General features: G+C 34.0%; 1 protein-coding gene across 1 annotated transcript in view; it reads left to right on the top strand.

Annotated features, from left to right (window-relative positions):
- Positions 1-15,287, top strand: part of Vps11 (vacuolar protein sorting 11) — a 457,238-nt gene that overhangs the window by 102,671 nt on the left and 339,280 nt on the right. Inside the window, exons 8-9 of the mRNA XM_090408066.1 lie at positions 1,377-1,466; positions 11,136-11,272. Of these exons, the coding sequence (XP_090264192.1) occupies positions 1,377-1,466; positions 11,136-11,272 (227 nt within the window). The remainder of the gene's footprint in view (positions 1-1,376; positions 1,467-11,135; positions 11,273-15,287) is intronic.

Raw genomic sequence — 15,287 nt, forward strand, 5'->3', positions numbered from 1 at the left:
ATTCATTTATGACTTTGTTTTGATAGTATTTCATATAAATTTAATTAATAGAGGCCTGTGATTGTGTTCATTGAATTGTGAATTAACATTATTAGTGAATTATTAAATTTTTATTTTAGTGTAAATGAATAAATTTTTAATATAAATTATTAAAATTGTTTTTATTAATTAATTTTTAATATTAATTGCAAGATTTTTGGTCATCATTGCTTAATTAAATTGATAATAATTTTTATTCTATAAAGGGACAGCAAAGAAAAAATAAAACATTAAAATCAGATACATGATGCGCTGTTAATTCCACCAACATTCAGTATAACAGAAGGAATGAAAAAATTGCTAATAGAAGATGGACAAGTTACTGGCAGTGTAGCTACATTACTAGAGCAGACAAAATGTTCTGATCACCTTTCAGAACTGGCCCCTATGAAAAGTTGAGGATAGAAGAGAGCAGAGAAAAATAATTTTCTGTTCTGACAAGTCTGTGGTTTGATATGGCTTTCAGCTGCATATGTAAACAAAAAAGCTGCAGATAAATATTCAGAAGAACTAAAAGCAGCTCTACATTCAAACAAACTTCACTCTGGATGTGATTGGTCTCTTCTGGAAATGAATACAAACCGTATCTACATTGCACAAGGAAGAGAAATATATCAAGTTTCAAAGCTGTTAATGATCTCCTCACTTCTATCATTTTGGCTGCAGTGGTGACTGAAATTTGAAGCCTTTGCTGATCTATTACAGTGAAAATCTACAGCACTCAATAAAAACTAGAATAAAAGCTTCTTTCCAATCTTTCATTGTGCGAATACAGAAGGATGATAAAGGACATATTCAAAAATAATTTTGGTATAAAGATCATTCAGGAAGGAATTCTGTTCAGAATTTTCCTTATCCTGAATAATACTCCAAGCCATCTTCTATCATCTGATATTTGAGTGACAACAAGGAGTAATTGAAATAATCAGATCATATTTTATGACTTCTGAAGTTGCCAGAATTGTCAGCCAGATGGACATTTTGAATGTGAGGGAATTTTTGAAAGCAGTCACCATTAGAAACATACTTTTGTTTCCTCATGGCAAAGGCATTGGAATAAACTGTGCCCTCACCGTTGCATGGCTTGGAAGGCTTCAGCATCTACATAACACCTTCATTGGCATAGCTACCAAGGTTGACCTTAAAAGTTGGCATATTGGCACTTAATTACCTAGTGCCCACAGTCATTCTACATGTGAAATCTTTTAATACATCATTCGTATTATTCATTTCAAAGTGCTTTGTGAACTGTTGCTTGTTGTTTGTGCCAAACTCCTTCTTAATTTTCTTTTAATTTTTTTTATTTAGCAATTATAGTGTTTAGTTTTTGATTATAGATACCATTGGATAGTCACGGATGTCCGCAAAGGTGCTCTGTTATGAGTGATGCAAAACAAGATTACCAGTTTGTCATTGGAAAACAAGAGGTGAGTGTTTTTCTTAGAAATCATGATTAGTGTAGATTAAAAGTTAATACAGTTCACATCAATTAGAAATCAATTGGCTGCAGTGACATAAATAATAGTGTCATACACAGCTTGGAAAGAGGTCAATGGACATCCCCATGGGCAAGGTGCATCATGCCATGTAATGAGTCACGTGTTTGTAGCAGGTATAAATTGAAGAAATGTGATACTCCCAAGTCAGTTCTGATGTGGCCTGGTGAAATGGCTGTGAGAAGGGAACTGATGGGTTCGAGAGTCATTATCAGGCTTATCTGTTCAGCAAATTTTTGGCAAATGGGCCATCCCAGGTCAACAATTCAGTGATACTATACTGAGATGGAAGCACAAGGAGGCAACTGCAAGTGCTGCCCTCATAAATGTGGTTCCCAGTCATCTCTTATCAAATGTTCCATTTTTCATACAATTCTCAGTTCCATAAATTAAACTTGGTTTGAAAACACTGTTTTTGCATATAGATAGCTTAGTGTTTAACTAAATTCTCTATTATTCGATATAAACTTATTCATTTGACTTCCCAGCATGCTACTTTTTGTTTATTTTGTTGCTTATTTCAATATTGAGGTGGTGTGAGTTAAACATCAGTCATTGTGTGGGCTGCAGTAAGATAAGATAAATTTTATATTTAAATATATGCTGATATTGTCTAAATTGTAGATTATTACTCTGATATATTTGAGTATGGAACACTGTGTTTGGATAAATTTCTAAGACGATATTATCATAAATTCATTGTTTTTCTTAACACACTGATACAGCATAGCAGTGAAGAAAGGCAAATCATTGTGTAGGTCTGTGTGGAAGACAAAGTAAACAGTGTTGATTTCTCAAAAATGGTATGGTGCTGTGGATATAATATGTATGTGTAGGAAGATGTCACAGACATTTATGTAGAGGCTGAATAAGAGAAAAGAATGAGTGTGGGTATGTAGGAAATGCAATATTCTGATGGACAATGAGTGGGGAACATGGCGTCGTAACTGATACGACAGTTGAAAATTGTATGAATGTTCAGAGAGTTTGTGGAGCTGATAGCAAGGAAAAAAGTTTGATTAACGATAAAACAGGCAATGATAAGTTAATAATGTTGAAAAACAAAGTGCAATTAACAGTAATGTGTAAGCAGGGTTGATGGGGAACAAGTGTGTGACTGGCGATAAAATAGTGAGAGTGAATGATAGCGAGAAAACAAAAGAAGCCTTGAAAGCTGAGTTCGTGAAGATGAACTGGATGCAGAGTGAAATGAAGAGAATTGCAGATATATATGGAAGAAGATGAAAAGAAATGATGTTGATATGAAAAAGGTAACAAAGACCTGTGAGTAGCATTGTATGGCGAATTGATTATTGGAGGTATAGTAAAAGATGTGAGGTTTTTTTCCAGGTGGTAAAATGAACAGAGTAATTGAGGAGATAGATAAGAGGAGTAAGCAAGCAAAGGAGTTGGTAGTGGTAGTAGGATCAAATGACTTGATTGGGAAAAAGGAGAATGTTAGATTGCATATCAGGACATTGTTGAGAAGGATAAAAGATAATAGTTTGATAGGAAAGGTAGTCGGTGTGTTGCCCAGGTATGATAGTGATGAGATTAAGCAGAGTGTAAGAATTATGAATGATATGTTTGCAAAAATGTGTGAGGAAGAAAGGAGTGCTGTTTGTTGTGGAATGAGTTTGAAGGAAGAATTAAACTGTATAAAAGTGATGGACTGCATTTGAATGGTTTAGGTGTGAGTCATTTGGAGAGACTTCTGCTAGAAGGGAGAGAAAGAGTAATGAGTGCAGAGAATGAATCTGAGCAAGTAAGAAGCGATGTGAAAGAGTTGGAGAGTAAGGAAGGAGAGGGATTGAAGTAGTGCTTTTGAATGAAGAAGTGTATAGCATGAGTGTAAAGAATGAAAGAAGATGACAGTGAAATGGGGAGATTCAGGGTGGAGAAGGAACACAGCGCAAGAAAGGTTGATGCTCCAACAGGATGTGAATGCATGTGAAGACAAAAAAGGGATGGGGATGACATGGGATGTAGGGGCAAACAGTTGAATTTAAAGAAGGTTCTGAGATGAGTAAAAAGAACAAGAAATGGCTTGAGAAAGGTATGGAGAAGTCACATCTAATAAGTGGTATCGTTGAAACTTGTTATAGATTCAGGAATGAGTTATGTTTGTATACAAATGCTAGAAGTATCAGAACAAGGGAAAGGAAATGGTTGCATTGATTGAGTTCATTCACCCCAAAATTGTTGGAATAATTGAGTCATGGTTAGATGAGGAAAACATCCTGACAGGAATAGAGATGAAAGAGTTTGATGTATTCTGTTAAGATAGAAAGGATAAAAAGGAAGATGGAATACTATTGATGATAGAAAAAGAGTTATGTTCATAGAAGGTGGAGATGCAAGGAGAAAATAGTTGTGGTAATTTTGAGGCAGTATGGTGTGAGACAGAGGTAAATGGAATGAAATATTTAGTTGGATGTTGCCATAGCCCTATTGTGGACGGTTGACCAGTAAATGTATAAAAAAAAATTATCCAAACAAATAGGAAATGAGTGATTATTATGGGTGTTTTAATTATGGCAATATGGATTGGGATGACAGGGTAACAACTGGAAGTGAAGAAAATGAGGTTTCTGAGGAACAGCTATCTCAGGCATTATGTAACAGAGGCACGTGAAGAGTGAGGGTCTTGGTTTTGATTATCTCATCAGAGGATGTTATTATAAATGAGGTATCTAAGCTCCATCCAGATGGTAAGAGTGACCATGAAGTGATTACCTGGTTGATTGGTTGCCAAGCATCTGAGGAAAGTGCATGTGTGGAACTACAAGGCCGGTAATTATGAGAAACTCAAGAGACAGATTGCAGCTGTAGCATGGAATGAGGAGTTAGGTGGAAAGGAGATCAATGCTGTTTGGGTGATATTCAAGAACTATCTGGTACAGTGATGGCGAACCTTTTTACCCAGGTGTGTAAAACATCTTTTTTTTTTAAATATTGAAGTTGCTGATGTGCCACTTGCATACCTGCGTTATAAATTTAACTACATAATCATAGATGGTGACTTATACATATCATATTAGGCTATTTATTTAATAGGACATTGATATAAAATCTATGAATTCATATGAATTCAATTATTAATAAAGTGAAATTACAAACTTACATTACATTTAATGACTTTTCTGTTGCTGAGTACTGGTAGAAAGTTGCTTTATAGAAGAGCTATAGTGTGTACATTTTAATGCTACACAGGCAGCGCTCAAATCATTGCTGAATCTATTTCTTCCTTTCGAATTGATATTATTTAAGGCAGAAAATAGAGTTTCACAAGAGTATGTAGAAGAGAAAATTGTTAGAAGAGCTTTAGCAAAGATTTTAAGAGCATGAAAGTTTTCGGGAATGCTATTCCACATGCTTAGAATTTCACAGTCTGAATTTTTACACGAGGTATCATGCAGACATTCTCGCTCAAATTCTTCTAATTCATTTCTAAGAGCAATAAACTTTCTTTTCCTGATAGGATTACACTGGAAGTCGGCTAGTTGCATTTCTAGATCTTTTAAATCCAACCACTCAAACTCATCTAATTTAAGATCCATGAATTCTGTTTCATCTGGATACTTTTGAATTGGATTGTTTGTCCCAACATTCGAAATTGCTCAAATCTAGAAGAAAACTGCTCAGTTACTGACTTTAGAACTTCGATAGATTGATTGATATGTTGTTCACGATTTTTGGGGCTGGTTTCGTTAAAAAAATTTCACTCTTGGGAAATACTTAAAATTGTTACTTTCTAAATCACGTTGAAATATTTTGAGTTTATTCTCAAAGCGCTTGATCGTGCCAAACATAACATCGACAGATTTTTCCGAAACCTTGCAATTGTATGTTATGTTCATTCAGGTGCAATGAAAAATCTGTGAAAAACATCAGCTTACCGAGCCAAGGAGAATCGTTAAACTGAAGAAATTCGTGCTCCATGCCCTTTGTATTTAAATATAATTTAATTTCATTTAAACATTCAACGAACCGTTCAAGTACTTGGCCACGAGTCAACCATTGAATATTATCGTACATTAATAGACCATTGTATACTGATTCAACTTCGCTTAAAAGTAAATTAAATTCTCGTTTGTTTAAAGTCCTGGCAGCAATAAAATTAGTTACGTTTGTCACAATTCTCATCACATTATCCAAATCCTGTAAGCCTGATTTCGCACACAGTGTCTCCTGATGTATAATAAAATGGAAACAAACCAGGGGATGACCAACATATTCTATAAATTGTTTGATAAAACTGACATTACGGCCAACCATATTAGGCACACCATCAGCTGTAATCTAAAATATTTTCGATAAACCTATCTGTTTCTCACGGAACACTTTAACAACACAGTCACATATGTTTTTTTACCTGTTGTGTTTTGATGTAAATTTTCTAACTTTATCAGTTTCTCATGCATAGAATCACCGTGAACATACCTTGCAATAATAGCCATTCGAGCTGATGACGTAATGTAGTTTCGTTGAGACAAATGGGAAAACAATGGCATGAGTTCAAGTCTTGTTGTATTTGATTTTCTATACTGGTATTCATTGATATAACTCTGTCTTTAATAGTATTTATACTTAATGGTAACTCTTTCATGTGTTTTACGATAGCTTCCTTATTATGAAAGTCCTCAAATAAAAATGGTGCACACACTTTACGAAAACTTCTTTAATATAATCACCATCACTAAGTGATTTCCCATGTTCAACAATAGTAGGCAAAATACTGTAACTTCTGGCTACTAAATTTGAAGTCCTGAAACAAATTTAATTAAAGTCCCTGATTGTGATTCTGCCAGTTTTAGATGTTGCGATATGTATTCTTCAAAAGTTTTTTTCTAGGAGCCATTTGTGCTTAGTTTCAAAATGTCTTCTTACATTCCAAGTTCTACTCACAGATAGCTCACCACACAATTTACAGAGAACTTTATCGCCTCTATCAATAACACCATATTGTTCAGTCCAGGCATTGTGGAAATTTCTTCCACTTCCTTTCTGTGATAATTTTAGTTATCACAGAAAGGAAGTGGAATTTAGATTAGTAAATTTAGATTAGTTTTTTTATTAGTGCTAGCTGCCATTGTAAAAGGGTTCACAAATTAAAAAAGAGCACAATTATATACAGCAGTAATTAAGTAGTAATAATTAATAAGAACTAACTATTACTGGAAATAAATTATACACCAGCAACTCAAATTACTTAAGTGGCAGACCATGCAAGACTACCACTACTTCTCTCAGCAGGGTTACCAGATTTATTACTATGGTACGTTCTTAGCAACCTTGTTATGTTTTACTCTCTATCATGCTACCAAATAGCAGCTATTTAGTAGCTTTTGTTGCGACGTCATCGTAAGTTGTTACTATTTGCATTATTTAACAAAATTTACTGAATTTAATGCAACTATAAAAATGTTTCCATTATTTTCTCAGATAAATTCAGTATTTAATGCTGCGAATTATATTTTCTGTTGAAGTGGTTTTAAAAATGTTTAGAACTTGTATTACTCAGTCGAGAGACTTGGAATGCATGCATGAACGAATTGCACATAGAAGTCAAATGAAAACTTTATGTTTATAATATATAAAGCACGTATTTATAATTTTGTATTGTATAATATTGATAATAATTTTTATAAGTTTTATAATATCATATGACTATGCAGAAATTATAATGATTAAGAAAGAAAATGTAAACTTAAATCGCTCGTTGTTTATAGGCTAGTTACAAAATAAAATAGAAATAGGCTAACTATAAAATATAATTCTTTCAATGAACCGAAACCTACCTTTGCCTTAACTGAGAGCGATCTTACACGATTTATCGCAGTTTTTTCATCAGAATACCAATATCTTTCAACCTCCAAGGTATGTCACCTGAAACCCTCAAATGTGTCAGTGCTGACACACGTGTCATGGGTTCGCCATCACTGATCTAGAAGCAATGTCTACATGTATTCCACAGGTCAGAAAATTAAATAAGGTAGGTGCGAAATGAATGAAGAGATTAAGCATGTAATACAGAGAAAAAAAAAAGGCACTATGGAAGCAGCATAAGTGGAGTGGTAATAGTCAATTCCACAAGGAATACAAAGAACAAGCAAGGAGAGTGACTAGGTTACTAGGATAGCAAAAGTTCAATATGAGCAGTAGTTAGCTATTGAAGCCAAAAAAAAACCTAGGGATTTCTTTTGATATGTAGCCTGTAAAAAAAGAATGATTATGGTAGGATGGTATTGATTGGAGAAAATGGTATAAGGACAACTGTTGCAGAGGATATGGATGAGATATTTAATGTTCTTGTGAATGTGACATCATCGAGAATTTGAGACCAGTGGATGATGATGAGGAGGAGAGAAAGAGTGTGGAAGAGTTATATGGGGAATTAAGCAAACTTGATGTTAATAATGCTGTGGGACTTTATAATATATCACCACATATTTTGAAGGAATGTGCCCATATTTGTTTACTATGAGTCTTATACATTGGGTCAAGTTCAAAAGAGTGGAAGGAAGACAAGATTGCTGCTTCAAAAGAGAAATGACAATACTCAAGCATCAAATTATATACCAATCTGTGTGTCCGGTGTTGTGGTGGAAATGTTTAGAGGCTCGTGAGAATCAGAATCCAGAATTGGGTTGACAATGGTGGTATTATGTTTGATGGACAGCATGGATTTGCTAAAGGGAGGTCATGTTTCAGTAATCTGCTTATTTATTACAATAAGGTGACAGCAGCATTGGACATGGAAGATGGATACACAATAGTATACTTAGACTTTGCAAAGGCTTTTGATAGATTACTGCATTATAAATTGATAGTCAAACTATAGCCAACCCCATCTGCTTTAGTTTGACTATCAATTTATAATGCAGTAATCTATCAAAAGCCTTTGCAAAGTCTAAATATACTATTGTACATTGGATTGGAAGTCTGATTGGTTAGATTGGATTGGTTGTCTGATAGGTATCAACGAGTTGTGTCTCGGAGAGCAATATCCTGGAAGTCACTAGTGTTGTGCCTCAAGGATCCGTTTTAGGGCCAGTGCTGTATATTAATGATATTGGGGAACATTCAGTTGTTTGCAGATGATGCAAAGTTGGATACACAATAGTATATATGAGGAGTAGAGTAGATGCTGTGGTCTTACAAGAAGACTTGAATAGACTGAGTGAATCTGCATGGGAGTGGGAATGATGGTTTAAATGTTGCAGAATGTAAGGTTTTAAAATTTGGAAAACAAAGATGGGATATAGATAAATCCCCACTAGATATATCCCCACTAGAATTTACTAGTGGGGATATATTGTTGGAGGTGGAGGAAATAAGAGATCTTGGGGGTGATGGTGGATTAGTATCTAAAATTTAGTGGACACATTGCCAAATTGTGAGACTCACATCGCTGTCAGATTTTGAATTCTGACAGTGATGTGGAGGACACTGACTTGTAATATAATATTATTAGTAGCAGTAGTAGTAATAATTAATTATAATAATTATTATAATTAATATTTTAGGATATGTTGTTATTTCCTGATAAATAGTAGTTATGCGTAATCAATATATAAGCTAGTCCACCAGAATTTCCACTTTATGATTTTATTGCTGAACTTCTAATTGTGTGAGAAGATCTCAGATAAAAATAAAGTAACAGTTATTGTATATTACACTTGTAAAGTATTATGTATGGTTAATTGATATGAATTTATAATAAATTTTAAATTGTAGGTTATTGTGACTGCACCCACGAGTGTGTATTGTACTGCACTGCATACGTTCATATATCTTAGTATTTATCAATAAGACGTTTGTTGTTATTTTTGTGTTATTTGAGAAAGAACTGTTGATGAAATTGTTTCTTTGTCAGATGCCACCTTGTATTTCATGTTTTAAAAGAAGTATAGCTAGAACCTAATGTCTGTTTTAAATTAAATTTACTATGGAAACAGAAAAAGACCACAATTTATTCTTTTAAGATATCCTACTCCTCTGCTCATCATCAGGAATTAATTGCTTCCATTTATCAAAAGCCTACTTTCATTGGATGCTACATTCAACAGTAACCTGCTCACCATCCATCACATAAGACTGGAATTAAAAAAAAACTGTAGTATGACATACTATTTGTTCTTTCCTCAAAAATTTCAGCAAGGACTCTCAAACTGTGGCTTCTCTGAAAGGACCACACCACAACTTTTAATTCCTATAATCCTAGCTCAGATAACAAGGAAAAGTATGTTGACTCCCAATGCCATACATTTATGGCATCTCAGAACCAATTTAAAGAATTCGTAAGAAATACTATTTAAGGGCTACTTTTCTTCTTGTCAACAAAATTATCATCATAGTTTCTATCTAAAGATAAACATAGTTTCTATCTAAAGATTTCTTCTAAAGATAAACGTTCTCCTCTGACTCCTCCTGGTATCTTCCAAGTTCCTTGTAACTGTCATCTTTCTTTGAACAAACTGAATGCTCAGTAGAAAAGAGAATACATGAACACCAATCTCATTTTAGCAACAGGAAATCTGAGAAATCTAGTTTGGCACAGCATGGAATAGATACAGACCACAGTATCCTGTTGTCTGAAATATGTTTACTTCATCTGTGTTGCTATAAATTTGAACATTTGTTTAAAGAAAGCGCTGAGGCCTTATTTTGCTGTCTGAACTTAAATTGAAATGACTGCCTCTCGCTATCTAAGATATGTGAAAGTCTTATTCTAATTATTACATCACTGAAGTTTTTTTTAAAAATAGAGTTAATGAACAATTAATAATGCAATGCTTCCTCAGTTTTACCATTAATTGTTTTAGGTATAACCACACAGCTCGTACTGTTTCAAATCAATTCATTGTTTGCATTTTACCTAGTAATTAAATATCGATGCCACTGATGATGGCCTCTAATATTCAGGCTAAAATATATAGCATTAAATAAATAATAATACTTATTTTATTGTGTTTTTCTTGTGAATTGAAGAAACCTCTCATGGCACAAATATTTCTTAAAGATCTAGTTGATACTTCAGTTATCCATAAACATGGCAATTTTATTGCCAAAATGGAAAAACTTCTAATGGTGTGGATAGATGACAAAAGAAGTCAATATGTTTCATTAAGTCAAGCTACTTTTTTAGCCAAGCTAACGTTTCCATTTGCAAAAGTTATACTGAATTTTTTATTTGCATGCCTGAAGTAAATAAATGCTTTATTTTTGTCATTCACAAACACATATGACTATTTAAGAATGTTATTAAATCTTTATATGCATCTACAAGTATGTGTCAGGAGAAGTGGCAATTCTCTATACGATGAAACTTGCTATAATACTGTAGTCTGGAACCTGTTGTACATATGATTAGGGTATGTCTGTATTAATAGATAATGTAATAAAGCATGCCTTGCACCCTCTGATAAGATAGGTTTTATTTGAATTTTTTTAAAGATTGTTTAAAAATGTACATTATTGATTCATCTGTTTACAATATGATAATGCATTTCAATTTTATAATATTTTTGCCAGTACTACATTTTGCTTTTAAATTATTGTTCACAGATAAATTTAGATTACAAATGAATTTTTTAGGCTGTATATTTCTACCATCATGATGGCCGTGGACCATGTTTTGCCTTTGAAGGAGAAAAAATAATACTTTATTGGTTTAGAAATTATCTAGTCATAGTTGGAAAAGACAGCACTCCAGCTCTGCATTCTAAAGGAGTGTGAGTATTAAATTACCTTATAATTTAATAAATTATAATAATATAATTTATTCTTTATTTAATAAATTATTTAATAATAAATTTAATAAATATAAATATATATATATAAATATATAAATATATAATATATATAAATTTATAAATATATAAATATATAAATAAATATATAAATATATATAAATAAATATAAATAGAAAATATGTAAATTGTAATATTTTACTGTACTGCCTTAGTGTATAAATAATTAAGGAAATGCTTATACTGGGGTGGCTTAAAGGTGAAAGCCAGATAATTCTAATACCTCAGCCTATAAGGAATGGAGAAAAACCACTGAGATTTCTGACCCACTGTCTATTCCTCTCCTTTCTTTTTTTAGGAGGCTGGACTGCCAATTTTTGACTTCTGACCAAATTGTATTCTGTCCGTTGACTTATGCTGCACACAAATTATGATGGTACACCATAATCAAATGTGCTGGCTAAATTTTTTCCTGTCTAAACATGTTCACCACCGATTTGTCAACTTCTGGAATGCCTTCTACAAAACTGAAGGTAGACAACAGAAGCAGTAGTAAAGCATCAGTAGAAAAGATATTGAACTAGCCTAATAGTTGCAGAAATATCTTTTTATATATCAATTATATATTTGGTTTAATCTTTATCCAAGTGTAAGCAAGCAAAGTTTGCACCTGAAGTATTTTCAGAACTGGAGCAACTTGTGGTAAAGGTGATATAAGTTCTGATCACTTGCCTTAGTATCCCATAATGGAAAACACATATCCTTATGGGTATGTATAATGCATTATGGGAAGGGTCACTAGCCAGACTGGTTTCAACCTTTGTTAAGGTCTCGTCAGTGGGAGCCAGATGCAGAGGTGGTGATACTAAGGTAGAAGTAATTCAGAAGTCATATCACCATATACCAATTGCCAAAAGGTGTTCACACCTTATTATTAAAATTCTCCGGATTAGAGATAGTTGATGGAAGTTTTTTCACTTGGCTATGCTACCAATTATATATTGGTTTAATCCTTTATCCAAGTGTAAGCAAACAAAGTTTGCGGCTGAAGTATTTTCAGTACTGGGGCAACTCGTGGTAAAGGTGGTATAAGTTCTGGTCACTTGCCTTAGTATCCCATAATGCAAAGCACATATCGTTATGGGTATGCATAATGCTATGCATTATGGTATTTTTGATAGCATAGCCAAGTGAAAAAACTTCCATCAACTATATCTGGAGAATTTTAATAAGGTGTTGACACCTTTTGGCAGCTGGTATATGGTGATATGACTTCTGCATTTCTTCCACCTTAGTATCACCACCTCTGGGTCTGGCTCCCACTGATGAGACCACAATAAAGGTTGAAACCAGTCTGGGTAGTGACCCTTTCCATAATGCATAGCATTATACATACCCATAAGGATATGTGCTTTGCATTATGGGATACCAAGGCAAGTGATCAGAACTTATGGCACCTTTACCACGAGTTGCCAGAGTCCTGAAAATACTTCAGGCACAAACTTTGTTTGCTTACACTTGCATAAAGGATTAAACCAAATATATAATTGATTGCATAGCCAAGTGATAAAACTTATATCATCTTTTATATATAGTGTGTGTTACTGAAACAAAGAAGTCAAAAAAAACAAAAAACAGTAACATCCTTCTAAATAATAACTATAAAGTGATTTATATATTATAATAATAATCAGCTAATGCCTTTTATTCGGCAAGAACATGGAAAATAAATATCAAGAACATAGCAAGATAATCTGGAGGTTGTTGAAGAAGCTCAGAAATGGAGGAAAGAGTGCTGTAAAAAGAATTAGAGATGATAAAGGTGACATAAAAACAGGAGAAAAAGATATCCTTGAAGTATGGAGTAATTACTTCGAAAAATGGTTAAATGAAACAAGCAGTGATGACAGCACAGTAGTAAAAAACACTGACCAGACATGCAATCAGGAATATATATACAGGGTGTTTGGGATAAATTTGACAGTTTCGTAAGGAAAAAGAAAATCTTCTTTGTATCTATTAAATTTAATGAATTGACAAAAAAACATTACAGGCAGAGTTAATTACAATACTATCAACAAGATTTACTCAAAATAACCACCATTAGCATCGATCACAGCTTCAATTCTGCTTCGGAACCTCGAACAAGCTGATGCTACAGTCTCCCTGGGAAGGGCCGCAAAAACTGTTTTAATTTTATCCATTAACTGGGCTTTTGTATTACTGGAAGTGCGATTGGTGTCTTTTTCAACTGCGCCCCATACAAAATAATCCATGGGGTTAAGGTCTGGGGAGTTTGGAGGCCAAACATTTGAACTGGTGAAGTCGTAGAAATTTTCAGACAACCATTTTTGACTTTTCCCAGAGGTGTGGCAAGGGGTCGAATCCTGCTGCCATACATACGGCCTACCATTGGCTACCCTTGTTATCCAGGGCTTGACTACAGTTAGCAACTCCACGAACAAAGCCCGAATTCCAATGCCAGGGTTCTTCAACACCTGTTCCTGAAGATTTGTGAGGAATTCTGCTGTACGAACGCAATCAGATCGTCTGCTAGGGATCTTTCTTCTTGCTACATCCTCGTAGTCACCATTGCAAGTCTCTAGTTCATGCCTGATTGTTTTTACTGTATTCAGGGAGCATTGGGCAGCAGTCGTAATATCCTTATTTTGATGGCGGGCACGAATCATCATGATACAAGTTATTCTCTTCCATGATTCAGGTGGGTTCCAGCTATCCATCCTTTCTGACATCTTGTATATGAATGAAGAAGGGTCCAAACTTTTAAATGAAGAGAAGTGTGTGTTAATACATGTAACTTACGGAAAAATATAATTAATTATAAATATGTCAAATTTATCCCGAACACCCTGTATATCCATACTTGAAGTAGAAAAAGCCATCAAAAGCCTGAAATGTGGAAAGGTAGCAGGAGTAGATGATATCCGACCAGAAATGCTCAAGTATGGAGGTATAAAAGTCTCACAGTGGCTGAACTGCATAGTTCAGAGGGACAAATTCCAGATGATTGGAGTAGAGCTCTCATAGTACCCATATATAAAAAGGGAAATAAAACTATTCAAAATTAAGTGGATATTGAATACCACATCATATCTTAGCCGAATAAGAAACTCAAAAATAGTAAATCTAATCTAAGAGTTTCATGCCGAATGTAGAAAACTATATAAAGATCGGCGAGTCCAAGCATAAGCCAACACCTGGTAGTGCAATGCTAGGGCGACTCATAGTAAAGGTGGAGTAAGCTCTGATCACTGTTCTTAGTATTTTCTCATAATGTAAAACACAGCTCCTAGGAGATGTATTACTATTCTACATTTTGAATAATTAATTTTGAATAATTTTACTTCACCGAAGTGAAGCCTGTTGGCTCTTATTTCAGTAAATGGAAATAAAACTGAATGTGAGAATTACAGAGGTATTTCATTACTGAGTGTTCCTGGTAAAATATATACAAGTATACTTGAGAAATGGCTGAGAAGGATTGTAGAAGAGAAACTTGGTGAAGAACAAGCTGGATTCAGGCCAAATAGAGGCTGTCAGGATCAGATTTTCACTTTACAACAGATGGTTGAGAAATCATGGGAATATAACAAAGATCTGTATACTTGAGTTTTGTAGATCTGGAAAAGGCATATGACAAGGTGCCAAGAGAGAGAGAGAGAGAGAAGCTATTCAAAAACGCTACAGTTATATGGTGTCGTTGGGGTATTATATCAAGCAATACTTAATTTTTATTTGAGTTGAAAGTCAGCAGTTAGAATTGAAGCAAGTACAGGAAGGTGGTTTAATGTTAAATCTTGTGTCCAACAAGGATGTACATTATCTCCTCTCTTATTCATTATCTATATGGATCACATTATGAATGAAAGTGGTATTAAACCTGATATCAAAATTGGAGATATTAATCTCAGTTCCTTGCTTTATGCATATGATGTTATTCTTCTAAATAAATCTGCAAGACTCCCTGATTAAATTG

Source organism: Typopeltis vanoorti, chromosome 18 (genome assembly GCF_054136105.1).
Source record: "Typopeltis vanoorti isolate ZY-2024b chromosome 18, IOZ_Tvanoo_1.0, whole genome shotgun sequence".
Taxonomy (NCBI): Eukaryota; Metazoa; Arthropoda; class Arachnida; order Uropygi; family Thelyphonidae; genus Typopeltis; species Typopeltis vanoorti.